This window comes from Mirounga leonina, unplaced genomic scaffold (genome assembly GCF_011800145.1).
Source record: "Mirounga leonina isolate KUSES-001 unplaced genomic scaffold, KU_Mleo_1.0 Mir_173, whole genome shotgun sequence".
NCBI classification, from domain to species: domain Eukaryota; kingdom Metazoa; phylum Chordata; class Mammalia; order Carnivora; family Phocidae; genus Mirounga; species Mirounga leonina.
The window spans coordinates 58,057,099-58,072,092 of record NW_023270447.1 but is presented as its reverse complement, the minus strand read 5'-3'; the positions used below and the strand labels follow the sequence as shown (position 1 = coordinate 58,072,092).

At 47.7% G+C, this 14,994-nt stretch overlaps 1 protein-coding gene across 2 annotated transcripts; it reads left to right on the top strand.

Annotated features, from left to right (window-relative positions):
* The first annotated feature begins 1,851 nt into the window (after positions 1 to 1,851).
* Positions 1,852 to 14,181, top strand: LURAP1 (leucine rich adaptor protein 1). 2 transcript variants are annotated; one of them, XM_035018662.1, is made up of 2 exons: positions 1,852 to 2,308; positions 13,645 to 14,181. In XM_035018662.1, the coding sequence occupies exons 1-2, from the start codon at positions 2,105 to 2,107 to the stop codon at positions 14,158 to 14,160; spliced, it is 720 nt and encodes a 239-aa protein (XP_034874553.1). In that variant the 5' UTR covers positions 1,852 to 2,104; the 3' UTR covers positions 14,161 to 14,181. The 2 variants fall into 2 exon arrangements, 1 of the variants encoding a protein (XP_034874553.1); XR_004681682.1 differs by lacking the exon at positions 1,852 to 2,308 and adding an exon at positions 11,728 to 11,830 and having other exon boundaries at positions 13,645 to 13,689.
* Positions 14,182 to 14,994: the final 813 nt, after the last annotated feature.

Sequence of the window (14,994 nt, the reverse complement as noted above, 5' to 3'; positions counted from 1 at the left end):
TACACTCATAACGGCAGCCCTAACATTTCTCCTGAGCTCTAGGCTGACCTGTGTCCAACTGCCTGCTGGAAATCTTCACAGGACCCTCCAACTCAATGCAAACCCTGCTGTGATCATCCCTTCCCATTCCTAGACTTCTTTTTGGGTTCCCTTCCTTTTTGAATGGCATCAGGCCAAACAGCTGTCACCCATGAATCCTCTACTCCAGCAACCAGTCCAGGTCTGTTTGCTCATCACTGTATTCTCTGTACCACACACACTGGCTAACAAATAGTAGACTCTCCATAATATTTATTGGAATCATTTGCTTTCTTGAACAAGCCTTCATGAATGCCACTATAAATAAATGAATGTAACTAGTCAGCAAGTCTTGTCAATCTTACCTCCTTAAGAGTTCTCCATTCTGGCCTAACTCTTCTCCAACCTCACAACCAGCCACTGGTCCAGGCCATTTCAGTTTCTTGCCTTCCAATCAGTTTCCTTGACTCCAGTTTGCACCCCTCCAATCCTTTCTCCCTTGGAAAATCCAGAGTAATTTTTCAAAAAGGCAAATCTGTTTTTTTAACCTCTGATAACCCTTCTGTGGACCAAGAGATACTAAAGAAAAATATTTTACTTAAGGTTACAGAGGTAACCATTAAATGATCTAAAAATAATGATAGAAATATATAGGTCAATGGAAGAGGGCAAGTACAGAGTGTGAGATAAATCATATTTATCATAGCAGGAAGTCAGTAGACAATATTTAAAATTAATAAATAGTAGTGCTGTATAAGTGTATGTGGGTTGTTTTTTTTTTTTTTTTTTAAGATCTTATTTATTTGACAAAGAGAAACACAGCAAGAGAGGGAACACAAGCCAGGGAGCGGGAGAGGGAGAATCGGGCTTCCTGCCGAGCAGGGAGACTGGGAGACCGATGTGGGGCTCGATCCCAGGACCCTGGGATCATGACCCGAGCCAAAGGCAGACGCTTAACGACTGGGCCACCCAGGTGCCCCAGTGTATGTGGGGTTATATGTATAAACACCAGAAAAAAATAGTAAAATGTCGTTGCCTCCGGGGAGTGGGGCTAGAGGTGGAAAAGGATAGAGCTGGTTAACTATCTTTACATTGTAAATCCTTCTGTGACCACGCACTGGAATTACTTGGATTAAATACCCAAATCAAGCCAAAACAAAAAAAGTTTTTCATGGCTCCTCATTGCCTATAAAGTATAATCCAAGCACCTTGGAACCATGTTCTATGACCTTGTTACTCAAAGTGTGGTCCCTGGCCCAGCAGCATGGCCATCACCTGGGAGCTTGTTAGAAAAGAACCTCAGACTCCTTCCCGGATCTACAGAATCACCATCTGCGTTTTAACAAGATTTGCAGAAAATTCATAACCACAGACAGTCAAGCTTAAGAAACATCAGTCTACAGGGTCAAGCATGATCCGGCCCATGTGGACCTTTTCATCTTCAATACTGGTTGCTTCTCATTGGCCAGAAGAACGTTATTTTCTACTTCTTTAAACTCAGTGACAGGGCAGTGGGCTGGCTCAGTCAGAAGAACATGTAACTCTTGATCTCCGGGTCTGAGTTTGAACTCCATGTTGGGTGTAGAGATTACTTTAAAATGAATGAATAAATAAACTTTAAAAAATAAAAAATAAATTCAGTGGCTACACTGAACTTGTGTGTGTCAGTAGCTAGCTAAATTCTAACCATTGCTGTAGACCCAGCCCTTCTACTCCAGGAAGCCTTTCAAAACCTTCTGCAGCTTCTGTCACCACTGTTCCTTAAACGCCCATATCCCTAACGGAGGATGCTTAGCTTTTTTCAGCAAACACTTATTGGGCGCCTGCTGTGTGACTGGCTGGATTCAGTTGGCAGAGTGGGGAGAAGGCACTGAACTCTCCTAGTGCTCTTTCAAGTACAAATCCAAGTACAAATCGCCCAGCCCCGCTCTGCGCGGCTTTTCTGAGTGTTACGGCGCCCTCCGCCCGCCCCCGCGCGACGCCGGCGGGGACCCACCGGTTCGGCTCCGCACCGCAGCGGAAAGGAGAACCCCGGGAACGAGACCCCGCCGTCCGGTCGCCCAGTCCTCTTCAGCCGTAGGCCCGCATGGAGTGGACTGCGGAGTCCCAGACGCCTGACCTGCGAGATGTGGAGGGCAAGGTGGGCAGGAAGACCCCTGAAGGGCTGCTCCGCGGGCTGCGGGGTGAATGGGAGCCGGGAACGTCCGGCGCCCTGCTGCTCCCGGGGGCGCCTAGCACCGGCCACGTCCACGGCCTGGGGGACAAGATCATGGCGCTGAGGATGGAGCTGGTGAGTGTGGGCTCCATGGGCCAGGAGGACGGAGTCCCCAGCTAGGGTTGGAAGGGACAGACTTATGCCCCCAGAGTTGGAGTGGAGAGGAGCGAATTAAAACTACCTAAGTCCTCAGGATCCCCCCCCCAGATCAATTCTTAAACCCTGGGGTCCATTAATTGCCCCTCCAAGGGTGAGTGGGTTCTGAAGACTTGAGGTGGGAGGCACTGGCTCTTGGAAGTTTTTCCTGCCAAATATTTGGGAGGGGAGAGGTGAGGCTGGGAAGCACTGAGAATCTAGCACAGCACAAATCTGCCCCCACCCTACCCCCCACCTTGGGCCATCTATCCCCTGGCCGCCATTATAGGGCAACCAGTTTCTTCTACTGCAAACTGGGTGCAGCGTTTGCTCGTCTGAGGCCTGGGTGTTCGTGACAGGATTCAGCACAGAAGAGATCTGGGTGAAAACCGCCTGGACTAGGGCTACTAGAAACATCCTCCCTTTCCCCAACTTCCCCCCACCCAACCCCCACTTAAAGTACTTGGAAGTTCCTAGAACCTGGGCAGAGTAGCAGCACCATCACCTCTGAGCCCCCCAGGTATACTGGATTTTTGCATCTCATCTGTACCTTCTTGGGGAGAAAAGAAGGAAATAGGCACCCTCTCCCTCCCCTGTTGCTGCTGGTCTAGATCCAGAGCCAGAAGGGCATTTGGGGCTGCCCAGGCTCCCCAAGGCCCTGGTTCCAGTGAAGGGGGTAATTTACACCTGCCACTACTTTGCAGCCAGTTCTGGGGAACTGAAGAATTCTCTCTGGCTCAGAACCAGGAGGCCACAGTGAGTGTGTCAGCTAATAGGTCTTTCTGGAGCCCACCATCTGCCTAGCTGGGCTGTGAGAGAGCAGAGAAGGAGGGCATGGGGGCTCTTAGGCTGGGAGGAGAGCTTTCTGGGCAGAGGAATCAGGGAAGGCTCCGTGGGGGAAGGATTTAAATGCCATGTGTGTACTTGGCCTGAAGGTTGGAGGTGAATGCCAAATTCTTCAGAGAGGGCTGTGACTGCCCACCTAAGGGAGGGGCTTGACTTTGCTTCATTGTACAGAGTGGTGCCAGGCATCATGCTGAGCACTTTACCAAATATTCGCTTAATCTTCACAGCAACCTTATTAGGCAAATGATATTTTATAAAGAAACAGGTACAAAGAGGTTAAGTAACTGCCCAAGGTCGTACAAAAAGTAAAAAGCAGAGCCAGGTTTTGAACTCAGATGATCTGCCTGCACTTTACATTTTCACCATTGAGATCTGCTTTGTGCCAGACACTTTAAAGACATTTTATGTCATTGAAGTGAGAAAAGCAGTCATCTTTCCCCAGTCCCATAGATGAAGCATGCTTGCAGGTGTTAAGGGGCTCACCTGTGCTTACACAGGGAGCCAGTGGAGAAGCCATGCCTCTTCTCTGGCTCTCACTCTTTTGCCTTTGATGGAGATTAGCTGTTTGTAAACTTTAAGGGGGTACCTTTAACTTCTGATTAGGTCTCTACGTTCTTGACCTAGCCTGGCCCGGGACCCTAGGCTGCCCATTAAAGGTACAAAGGAGGGAGCCTGCTGGGGGCCAGAACAGGGAAAGGCTCCCTACCCCATTCCTTTCTCCTTCCTTGGCCAAGATGTCTTTGCGCCCCCGGCCCGCCCGGGGGGGGGGGGGGGGGGCTGGGGGCTGGGCAGACGGTTTCCCTCGGAGCCACTCACTGGTGGCAGAACTGGTCCAAGCTCTCTAAGCACTCCTGCAGGGAGGGGGCAGGCCTGCTCTTAAGGCCAAGGTTATTCCTGCCTCTAGGCTCCTTTCCTCTTGCTTCCCTCCCCCTCTCACGGGTTGAGTGAAGCAGCCACACTCTGGGATTTGTGGGAAGGGAAACAATGGCAACCTCCCCTACTTAATCCTCCTACCCAAGGAACTGTTGCTGCGACAACCCACCCCCACAGAGCAGCTTGAAAAAAAAGCTTTAGGCAAGGAGGGGGAAGTCATGGGTTCAAGTCCTGACTCAGCTCCTGAGTCATTTTGAGATCTTGAGCAGAGCCCTGACTTTCTGTTGGCCTCAGTTTTTCTGCCTCTTGGAGGATGAGGGGACAGGGGCTTGTGGGATCATATAGTCCTAGTAACAATAGTGTGAGAATCTCAATCCATGGCCAGGGAGCTGGGCCTGGGATCTCCGGGCTTTACCCCGGGGCCTGATGTGGATTGAGCAACGAGGAAGCCATACTTGTGACCCTGGGGCTGGGCAGAGAGTCTGCTGTTTATGTGTTAAGAGGTGTAGTAGGGGACCTGAATCCCCCTGGGAAGAGAAGTGGGTTGGAGTAGCTTTTGAGGCTGCATCTGTCCTGAGGATTTATCCCCTTTCTGTTTCCAAAGAGATGGTATGGAATGAGTGTTTCTTTTTCTGGCAAGAAAGCCTTGCTTTTTTCTATTCTGGGGAGTGTTGCTGTCACAGTCAGGGAATCCCACTGTCACAGGACTATAGAATCTAGTTCTCAGATTCATTTCCCATCAACACGGTAAAACTCAACCCCCTGAATCCTGGAGACCACCAGAGGGGCCAAGAATACTAAAGGCAAGAGATCACAAAGCTGACTCTGACCCATCCAATCTGAGGCTAAGCACCATCAACGAACTGTGCAGGACCTGCTGTCAGGGAGCTCACAGACTGAGTTCACAGGAAGGAGGGAGACAGACTAATAACTCTGGTACAGGATGATAAGTGTTACTAGAACCCAGGATGGGCTTCCTGGAAGAGTCTTCATTAAGGAGTCACATGGTCAGATTTGTACTCTGGAAAGACTACTTTTTTATTTTATTTTATTTTTTATTTTTTATTTTTTTTATTTTTTTTATTTTTTTATTCATGAGAGACAGAGCGAGAGAGAAAGGCAGAGGGAGAAGCAGGCTCCCAAGGAGCAGGGAGCCCGATGCGGGACTCGATCCCAGGACCCTGAGATCATGACCTGAGCCGAAGGCAGACGCTTAACCATCTGAGCCACCCAGGCGCCCTACTTTTTTATTTTTAAGATTTTATTTTTGGGGCTCCTGGGTGGCTCAGTCGGTTAAGTGCCTGCCTTCAGCTCTGGTCACAATCTCAGGGTCTGGGGATTGAGCCCTGCTTCAGGCTCCCTGCTCACTGGGGAGCCTGCTTCTCCATCTCCCTCTGCCTGCCACTCCCCCTGCTTATGCTCTCTCGCTCTCTCTCATATAAATAAAATCTTTATAAAAATTAAGATTTTATTTTCAAGTAATCTCTACACCCAAAGTGGGGCTCGAAACTACAATCTCTAGATCAAGAGTCACACGCTCTACCGACTGAGCCAGCCAGGCACCCATGGAAAGGCCACTTTGAATTGGAGGGGATACATGCTGTGTCCTCTGGTTGGAATGCCTCTCTCCACCGCTTACTCAGGCTAAGTCCTACTTAACCTTTGTTTTTGTTTTTTTAAGCTTTTTTTAAATTTAAATTTAAATTTAATTTAATTTATTTGACAGAGAGAGAGACAGCGAGAGAGGGAACACAAGCAGGGGGGAGTAGGAGAGGGAGAGGGAGAAGCAGGCCTCCCGCCGAGCAGGCAGCCCGATGCGGGGCTCGAACCCAGGATCCTGGGATCATGACCTGAGCCGAAGGCAGACGCTTAACCGACTGAGCCACCCGGGCGCCAACCCCCCCCATTAACCTTTGTGTCTCAGCTCATGTGCCTTATCACAGGAAGCATTTTCTTACCTGCCTTGGTTGGGTTATGGTCCTCTGGATAGCACTTGTTTCCTGTAGCATTTGCCACCCTGGATCTTAAGTGCCTGTGTCATCGTCTTATCTTACCCATAAACTGTGAGCTCTCTGAGGTTAAGAAATGGTGTCTTTTCTTCCTTTAACACAATGTGATACCTATAAGAAACACTCCCTAAATATTGTTTCATAACTGAATAGATTAATTCTATCTTTTTTTTTTAAGATTTTATTTATTTATTTGACACAGAGAGAGAGAGACAGCGAGAGAGGGAACACAAGCAGGGGGAGTGGGAGAGGGAGAAGCAGGCTTCCCGCCCAGTAGGGAGCCGGATGCGGGGCCGACGCGGGGCTCGATCCCAGGACCCTGGGATCATGACATGAGCCAAAGGCAGACGCTTAATGACTGAGCCACCCAGGCGCCCCCTGGATTAATTCTATCTTAAGGAAGAGCAGGGAAGACTTCCTAGAAGAGGAATGGCATTTGAGGCTGGGGCTTGAAGGATGAATAAAGTCAGCGAGAATTCCAATTCAAGATGGCAGACTGAACGCATGCATTTACCTCTATTTCCTTCTGAAACTTCACTAAAAAGCCAGTAGAAGGATTATTTTAAAGGCCATGAAACCATTATGACAACAAAAACAGGAGAGAAGATGACAGGAACAAAATTTTGGAAGCTGAAAAGCAGAAGTAAGAGTGGTAACTTAGAAGACCTGAAAAAAGCTGAATTCCAAGCCAGCAGCAAGGAAAGCTGAAAAAGCAACACATTTTGCACTACAGAAACTCTCAAAGGTCTCAGGAGTTGGAAGCATGAGGTATTTCTGGAACTGGGGGCACAAGTGAAGCTGAAAACAAAAGGGTTTGTGAATGTCTGTTTAAGAATTGTACTCTAGGGCGCCTGGGTGGCTCAGTTGGTTAAGCGACTGCCTTTGGCTCAGGTCATGATCCTGGAGTCCCTGGATGGAGTCCCGCATCGGGCTTCCTGCTCGGCAGGGAGTCTGCTTCTCCCTCTGACCCTCCCCTCTCTCATGTGCTCTCTCATTCTCTCTCTCTCAAATAAATAAATAAAATCTTAAAAAAAAAAAAAAAAGAATTGTACTCTAAGATCCCCTCCCTAACTGGGCAACCAGGTGCCAGCCACTTCTTTATCCTAACAGAAGATTGGAGTAAGTTCTGGAAAAGAATAGTTCAGAGGGAAGGGAGGAAGGGGGAGGGGAAGAAAGGAGGGAAGAAAGGAAGGAAGGAGACAATACCGCAGGAGAAGCATTTTTAGTATGAGAAGTTTTGATTAATACCTTTAGTTTGGTTATGGACTAGGACCGTTGGTTTCCCCATTTATTTGTCCCCAGTATGAAATCACTGAAGATCATCTCTTTTATTGTATGTCATTAAGAATCTGTATAGTCTGTGGTATTTCAGTTATTTGTGTCCATATCTCCTTATTGAAACTGCAAGTTTCTGTCAAGCAGGGACAGTTTCTCCATGATCTTTGTAATTACTAGACAAGCCAGGTGCCAAATAATCATTTGTTTAATTGAATTAGAGTTGTGATATTATTCCAAAATCCCAAATAATTTCAGTTACAAAATTTTGTTCTGTGCTTATGCCGTGGTGAGTGAGCTGACTATGGTAGTATATGAAGCCAAATAGCTGCCATTCCTGAGCTGAAACTCGTCAGGCAGCATCCTGTGCATGTGAATATGTTCCTTCCATTTTTAAAAATAAACCTTTTAATGAGATAGTATCCCCATTTTACAATGAAGGAATGAAGGCTTAAAGGGGAAAAAAATTCCAATTTCCTCATGGTTTGTTAATGGCATAAGTGGAATTTGAATCCAGGTCCGTTTAATTCCAGTGCCTGTATTTTTCTCAAGGTACGAATACGTAGTCATATTCTGGTTTATCATTCTAGATGTAAGACAATTATGTCCTGAGTAATTTTTTTAAAGATTTTATTTATTTATTTGAGAGGGAGACAGAAATAGCGACAGAGAGCATGAGTGGGGAGGAGAGGGAGAAGCAGGCTCCCCGCTGAGCAGGGAGCCTGATGTGGGGCTCTATCCCAAGACTGTGGATCATGACCTGAGCCAAAGGCAGACGCTAACCAACTGAGCCACCCAGGCGCCCCTGTCCTGAATAATGTAATAAATATTTATCAATTAATATATATTTTAAAAAAAACTAGCACTGAAGGTCTCCAGATTGAGAGACAACAAGTAAAGTTGAGGGCAAGAGGGATTAGTAGGGGCACCTGGGTGGCTCAATTGGTTAAGCATCCAACTCTTGATTTCAGCTCAGTCCATGATCTCAGGATGGTGAGATTGAGCCCCACGTGGGGCTCCGTGCTCAGTGAGGAGTCTGCTTGAGATTCTCTCCCTCTCCCTCTGCCTCTCCCCGCACCCCCACCCTTATCCCCCCAACCCCGCTCTCTTGCATACACCACTCCATCTCTCTCTCTCTCAAATAATAGATAAATCTTTAAAAAAAGAGAGATTAAATAAAAATGTATCAAGTGTTCTTAAATACCCTTACAGCCTTTCCCCTTACTTGGCAGCTTTATGTTATATTCTTGAGATGGGTAGAATATGGTGAATGTGGTGAACCCAAGAGAAAAATACTGCAAGAGATACTGACTTCAGGGCTAACCCAAGTAACCCAGCCAGATGGTTACTAGTGAGGCTTAGAGTTGGCAGGCCTCACGTATGTACATAAAGTTTGCAATCAGCTTTTTAGAGACCATTCTGAGGTCTGAGCTGCTGCTAGAGGCTGTAAGACATCTGATGAGACCCTCTGACTATACAGGCATAAATAAACAGAAAAAACACCTTGAATGAAATGGACATAATACCAGGAGATGAGAACTTATATAAAACATTAATTATAGAGGCGTCTGGGTGGCTCAGTCGTTAAGCATCTGCCTTCGGCTCAGGTCATGATCCCAGGGTCCTGGGATCGAGCCCCGTATCAGGCTCTCTGCAGGCGGGAGGCCTGCTTCTCCCTCTCCCACTCCCCCTGCTTGTGTTCCCTCTCTCGCTGTCTCTCTCTCTGTCAAATAAATAAATAAAATCTTAAAAAAAAAATTATGTCCTTAAAAAGAGAAGAGGTATTATTGCAGCCACAGCAGGAACCTATAAAAAGGAAAACATTCAGGGGCGCCTTGGTGGCTCAGTCCATTAAGCGACCGACTCTTGATTTCGGCTCAGGTTAGATCTCAGGGTTGTGGGATTGAGCCTCGTGTGGAGTCGGCTGGGGATTCTCTCTCCCCCTCTGCACCCCCCCCCACTCACTCACTCTCTTTCAAGTAAGTAAATAAATCATAAAAAAAATTTTTTAGAAAGGAAAATATTGTGCCCAGGTGGCTCAGATGGTTGAGTGTCTGCCTTCAGCTCAGGTCGTGATCTCCAGATCCTGGGATTGAACCCCGCGTGGGGCTCCCTGCTCAGCAGGAAGTCTGCTTCTCCCTCTCCCTCTGCCTCTCCCCCTTCTCATGCTCTCTCTGTCTCTGTCTCTCTGTCTCAAATGAATAAATAAAAAATCTTAAAAAAAAAAGAAAACATTCAGAGAACTGGAACAACTCTTAGAAATAAAAACATGATAGGAAAATATGAAAAAACTCAGTAGAAACATTGATAATGTTGAAATATTTCAGAAACTAGAACAAATAGAGAAAAAGATGGAAGAGAGAAAAAGAAAAGGATCCATCCAGGACACCCTCTATTCAAATAATAGGATTTCCAGGAAAAAACAAAAATGTAGTGGAGGAGAAATAATCATCAAAGAAATAAAGACAATCTCCCAGAACTGAAGGACACGAGTCTCCAGTTTAAAAGGGCTCAACACAGAGTGCCTGGGTGGCTCAGTCAGTTAAGTGTCTGCCTTTGGCTCAGGTCATAATCTCAGGGTCCTGGGATAGAGTCCCACTTCGGGCTCCCTGCTCAGTGGGGAGTCTGCTTCTCCCTCTGCCTGCTGCTCCCCCTGCTTGTGCTCTCTCTCTCTCTCCCCCTCTCTCTCAAATAAATAAAATTTTAAAATAATAAATAAATAAAAGGGCCCAAGAAGGGGTTCCTGGGTGGTTCAGTCGGTTGAGCGTCCAGCTCTTGGTTTCAGCTCAGGTCATATTCTCGCTCCCCCCCCCCCAGTCCTGTGTCAGGGTCTGCACTCAGCAGGGAGTCTGCTTCCCCTCTCCCTCTCGCTGTGCTCCTCTCCCCCCCCCGAAATAAATAAATAAAATTTTTTAAAAATAGAAGGGCCCAACAAGTGGCCAATTCAATGGATGAAAATAGACACACCATGGCAGATTATTGGGATAATTTAGAACACTGGGACCAAAGAGAAGATCCTGAAAACTTCCACAAAGAATAGGAAGACCGTCACATATGAATGACCAGGAATCAGAATGGCATCAGACTTTTCAAGTGTAACACTGAAAATTAAAAGACAACAGAACAGGGTGCCTGGGTGGCTCAGTTGGTTAAGCAACTGCCTTCAGCTCAGGTCATGATCCTGGAGTCCCTGGATCGAGTCCCGCATCGGGCTCCCTGCTTGGCGGGGAGTCTGCTTCTCCCTCTGACCCTCCTCCCTCTCATGTGCTCTCTCTCATTCTCTCTCTCTCAAATAAATAAATAAAATCTTAAAAAAAAAAAAGACAATGGAGCAATGCCTTAAATCCTGAAGAAAAATTATTTTTTTTAATTTTTGATTTTTTTCACTTTTTTAAAAGATTTTATTTATTTATTTGAGAGAGAATGACAGAGAGAGAGCACATGAGAGAGGGGGAGAGTCAGAGGGAGAAGCAGACTCCCCGCCGAGCAGGGAGCCCGATGCGGGACTCGATCCAGGGACTCCAGGATCATGACCTGAGCCGAAGGCAGTCGCCCAACTAACTGAGCCACCCAGGCGCCCAGAAAAATTATTTTTAACCTAGAATTCTATACCCAACAAACTGTCAACAGTGTGAGGGGAGAAGAACAGCATTTTGAAACATGTGAATCTTCAACAAATGTACCTTCTATATAGACTTCCTCAAGAAGCCACTGGAGGAACTGGAGGCAATACACCACACACACGGTGAAGGAGGGAATCAAGAAAGAAGATGACATGGACCCAGGAAACAAGGGATCCAACTCAGGAAAAGAGGCAGAGGAATCCCTAGGTTGCTAGTGCAGGGGGATCCGTGGAGGACAGTTGTGCAGCTGGTTCAGATTGGGGCAGATCAGAAGGCTTCTGAAGAGCTGCCTCTAAGAACATGGAATAGATAGAATATGTGATATGTTTAAATGCCTTGAGATGAAAATTCAGACAATTGGGAGAGGGTTTGGGGATGACTTACTGATCACTATGTAGCAAACGAAGCAAAAGAGAAGGACTAGTAATGTAGTGGTAATAATAATATAACAATAATGGAATAAGGTGTGGTATATATCATTTACTATTATTATTCTAAGGCATAATTCTAAGGAATAATAATTATTATTGTTATTATTGGGACTCCTGGGTGGCTCAGTTGGTTAAGCGTCTGCCTTCGGCTCAGGTCATGATCCCAGGGTCCTGGGATAGAGCCCCACATCAGGGTCCTTGCTCAGCGAGGAGTCTGCTTCTCCCTCTATCTGCTACTCCCCCTGCTTGTGCTCTCTCTCTCTGACAAATAAATAAAATCTTAAAAGATCATTAAAAATTATTATTATTATTATTATTCTAAGGAAAACATGAAGTAAGAAATGAAGAGTAACCATAGTGAACTGTACAACTCAGCTGTGAATAGCATTTCCAAATCCTTATAAGGTAATCACCAAACAGCTCATTTTATTGCATATGTTGGGAATACCGGGAGATGGGAAAGGTGTCTGTATGGCAGAGGAGTGGGTAGTAGGATGAGAGTTAAATCCTTAACCTTCCATCATGTGGGAAGTCAATAGAAAACACCTAAAACTTAAAAGTCAATAAGTAGCATGTTATTTGGAGATTCGAAAGAACTACCAAAATAAACAGCTAAAAAATTGATTAATAGTTGTCTCAGGGGAGTGAGATTTAGGATTTGGATGGGGGCCTATTACTTTCATGATAAATCTCACAGAACTGTTTGCCTCTTTAATCCATGTGCATCCATTACTTTGATTACAAGGAAAAGCAAATAAAACAAAATCAGAAGGTCATGTGTGACAAGACCAGGGGCTCCCCGGGGCAGTAAACTAGAGGTGAAGCTGGAGAGACGTGCAGGGGCTGCATCCTGAGAGCTTTGGAATGCCAGCGCTGAAGGGTTCAGATTTTCTTCTCCAAGAGCAGTGCAAACCCCAGAAAGGCTTTTGAGCAGGGGAGGGACAGATTCAGACTTGTGTTTGGGGAAGATAACTTAGGGCATCTGAGCTGGGAGGGACCCTAGAGATTCCCCGGTAAATCAGACTTACTCCCAGTACAGACAGGGAGAGAGGTGTGTGGTGAAGAGAAGCCCCGAATCCCCAGCCAGCAGGATTCTGACCCTTTGAACAACGGCTACCAACACCCTGAAGGGACTGGGGAACCAGGTTAGCTTCCTCTTTCTTCCCCAGCTCTTGCCTCCCTTTGGCCCTACTTCCTAATTAACACCAGGCTCCCTATCCGGCTGTTCTTTGAATCTGGACTGTTTCAAAAGTTAATACTCTATCTATGGAAGTTCAAAGCTCAGTAGGATCAGATTTCAATACTAAACATTTACTGAGGGGCGCCTGGGTGGCTCAGTCGTTAAGCGTCTGCCTTCTGCTCAGGTCATGATCTCGGGGTCCTGGGATCGAGCCCCCACATCGGGCTCGCTGCTCGCAGGAAGCCTGCTTCTCCCTCTCCCACTCCCCCTGCTTGTGTTCCCTCTCTCGCTGTGTCTCTCTCTGTCAAATAAATAAATAAAATCTTTAAAAAAAAAATTTACTGAGACCCTACTCTGCGTCAAGCACTGTGTTGAGTACTTAATAAATAGCATCTCAAAATTCTCACAGCCATCCTGTGAGATGAGTGATGTAGCCCAGTTTTACAAACAAGGAAACCAAGGCTCAAAGAATATAAGAAAGTTGTCCACAGGGTGCCTGGGTGGCTCAGTCGGTTGAGCATCTGCCTTCGGCTCAGGTCATGATCCCAGGGTCCTGGGATCGAGCCCCACGATGGGCTCCCTACTCAGCGGGAAGCCTGCTTCTCCCTCTGCTGCTCCCCCTGCCTGTGCTCTTCGGCTCTCTCTCTGTCAAATAAATAAGTAGAATCTTAAAAAAAAAAAAAAGAAAGAAAACAGAAAGTTGTTCACAGTCATCTACTCATCAGTGGTAGAACTGAGATTTTTTTTTTAAGATTTTATTTTTAAGTAATTTCTACACCCAGCATGGGGCTCGAACTTACAACCCCGAAATCGAGAGTCGCATGTTCCAGCGACTGAGCCAGCCAGGCACGCCCCCGAACTGAGATTTTAAACAGTGATCTGTCTGCTTCTAACGCCCACTCTCTAAACCAACCATGCTTCTATTCCCAGCTCTTGAAATTGGAGCATGGTTGGTTGGACTACAAAGCGGGGCCTCTGGAAACATTTGGGAAACCCCTGGCTCAGAACCCCAGACTGATTCCTTCTCCCACTCCCCCAGGCTTACCTGCGAGCCATCGATGTGAAGATCCTGCAGCAGCTGTTGACCTTGAATGAGGGCCTCGAGGCTGTGCGCTGGCTGTTGGAGGAGAGGGGGACGCTGACCAGCCACTGCGGCAGCCTCACCAGCAGCCAGTGTAGCCTGACGGGCGGGAGCCCAGGCCACTCGAGGAGAGGCAGCTGGGACAGCCTGCCAGACGCCAGCTCCGCTGACCGGCTGGACAGCCCCTCCATTGGCAGCTTCCCAGACACGGTGGCCCCCAGCGAGCTGGATGAACAGGGCCCCCCTGGGGCTGCCCGTCCTGAGGTGGCCTGGGCAGAGGGCACACCCAGTGTGGACAGGGCCGGGACGGAGGTGGGCCTGACAGCCAGCAGGCTAGGGAGCTTGAGGGCTGTATGGAAGCCCCCCGGGGAGGTCCAAGGCGGACCGCCTGAGCCACTGGGGGACGAAAGTGCCAAACTGGGCTCTGAGGCCCACTGGTACTGGCAGTGCCAGGATGACGTGACCTTCTTATAGTAACTTTCCCACCCTTTTGTATTCCGATGGCTCTCTCATCGCTAGGCCCTGGTCTCCCTGAAATCTATTCTCCCTCATTCTGGGCCCAGGAAGAGGCGGCATTGGAAGCAGTTACCATGGAAACCTGGCCTCATCATCCTTTGGTCCCCGAGGAGGCTCTGCCTTTATCCCTCAATTATGGGGACCCTAGAGCTATTTCCATAGATACATTGGCTCTAGAGGCTTGACCTGTGGCTTATGGTACGATAGGGCCTTTCCCTTTTCCTCTGCAACTAGGTAAGGATCTGAGGGATTTCGGAAGCCTAAGAGATCGCTGATGAAGAGAGGGAGTAATGACCTCACCCAACATCTAGGGTCTTGGCCGCCCCCTTGGCCAAGGTGGAGAACTGGGGAGGCACCCGGACATTCAGGGCCAACCTCCCAGGGACTGGTCCTCCCAGAAGCCTTTGGGCCTGGTAGGACCATCCCTTCCTGTCTGGTAGTGATGTCACTTCCTGCCAGGATGCATGAGCCTTTCCTCTGTACCAGTCTCTCAGGGGTGGTGGTCCGTACCGAGGGGGCTGAGCCCTTGCTGCTAGGCGAGCCCGTACCGTTTATTCTCCACACCGTTACTTCTTGCAAGCAGGACCGCACCCTTCCCCCCTTCTGGTAGGAAAGCGTCTCACTGTCAGAGGTCTGTGCTGCTTTTCAGAAAGATTCTTACTTTTTAAACGGGTGCGCTCATTTTATTCTAGAGGGTCTCACTTCCTCTGTGCCCGCATCCCTGTCTGATGCAAGCACTCCTACATCTGTGCTTTTAGGAAGGGAAACGCGGGGGCCTCTACCCACGGCTCT

Bases quoted from the DNA above. Each gene is read 5' to 3' on its own strand.
- LURAP1 (XM_035018662.1), top strand. From the start codon at position 2,105: ATGGAGTGGACTGCGGAGTCCCAGACGCCTGACCTGCGAGATGTGGAG. The intron at 2,309-13,644 runs GTGAGTGTGGGC...CCACTCCCCCAG, and splicing joins TGGCGCTGAGGATGGAGCTG to GCTTACCTGCGAGCCATCGA.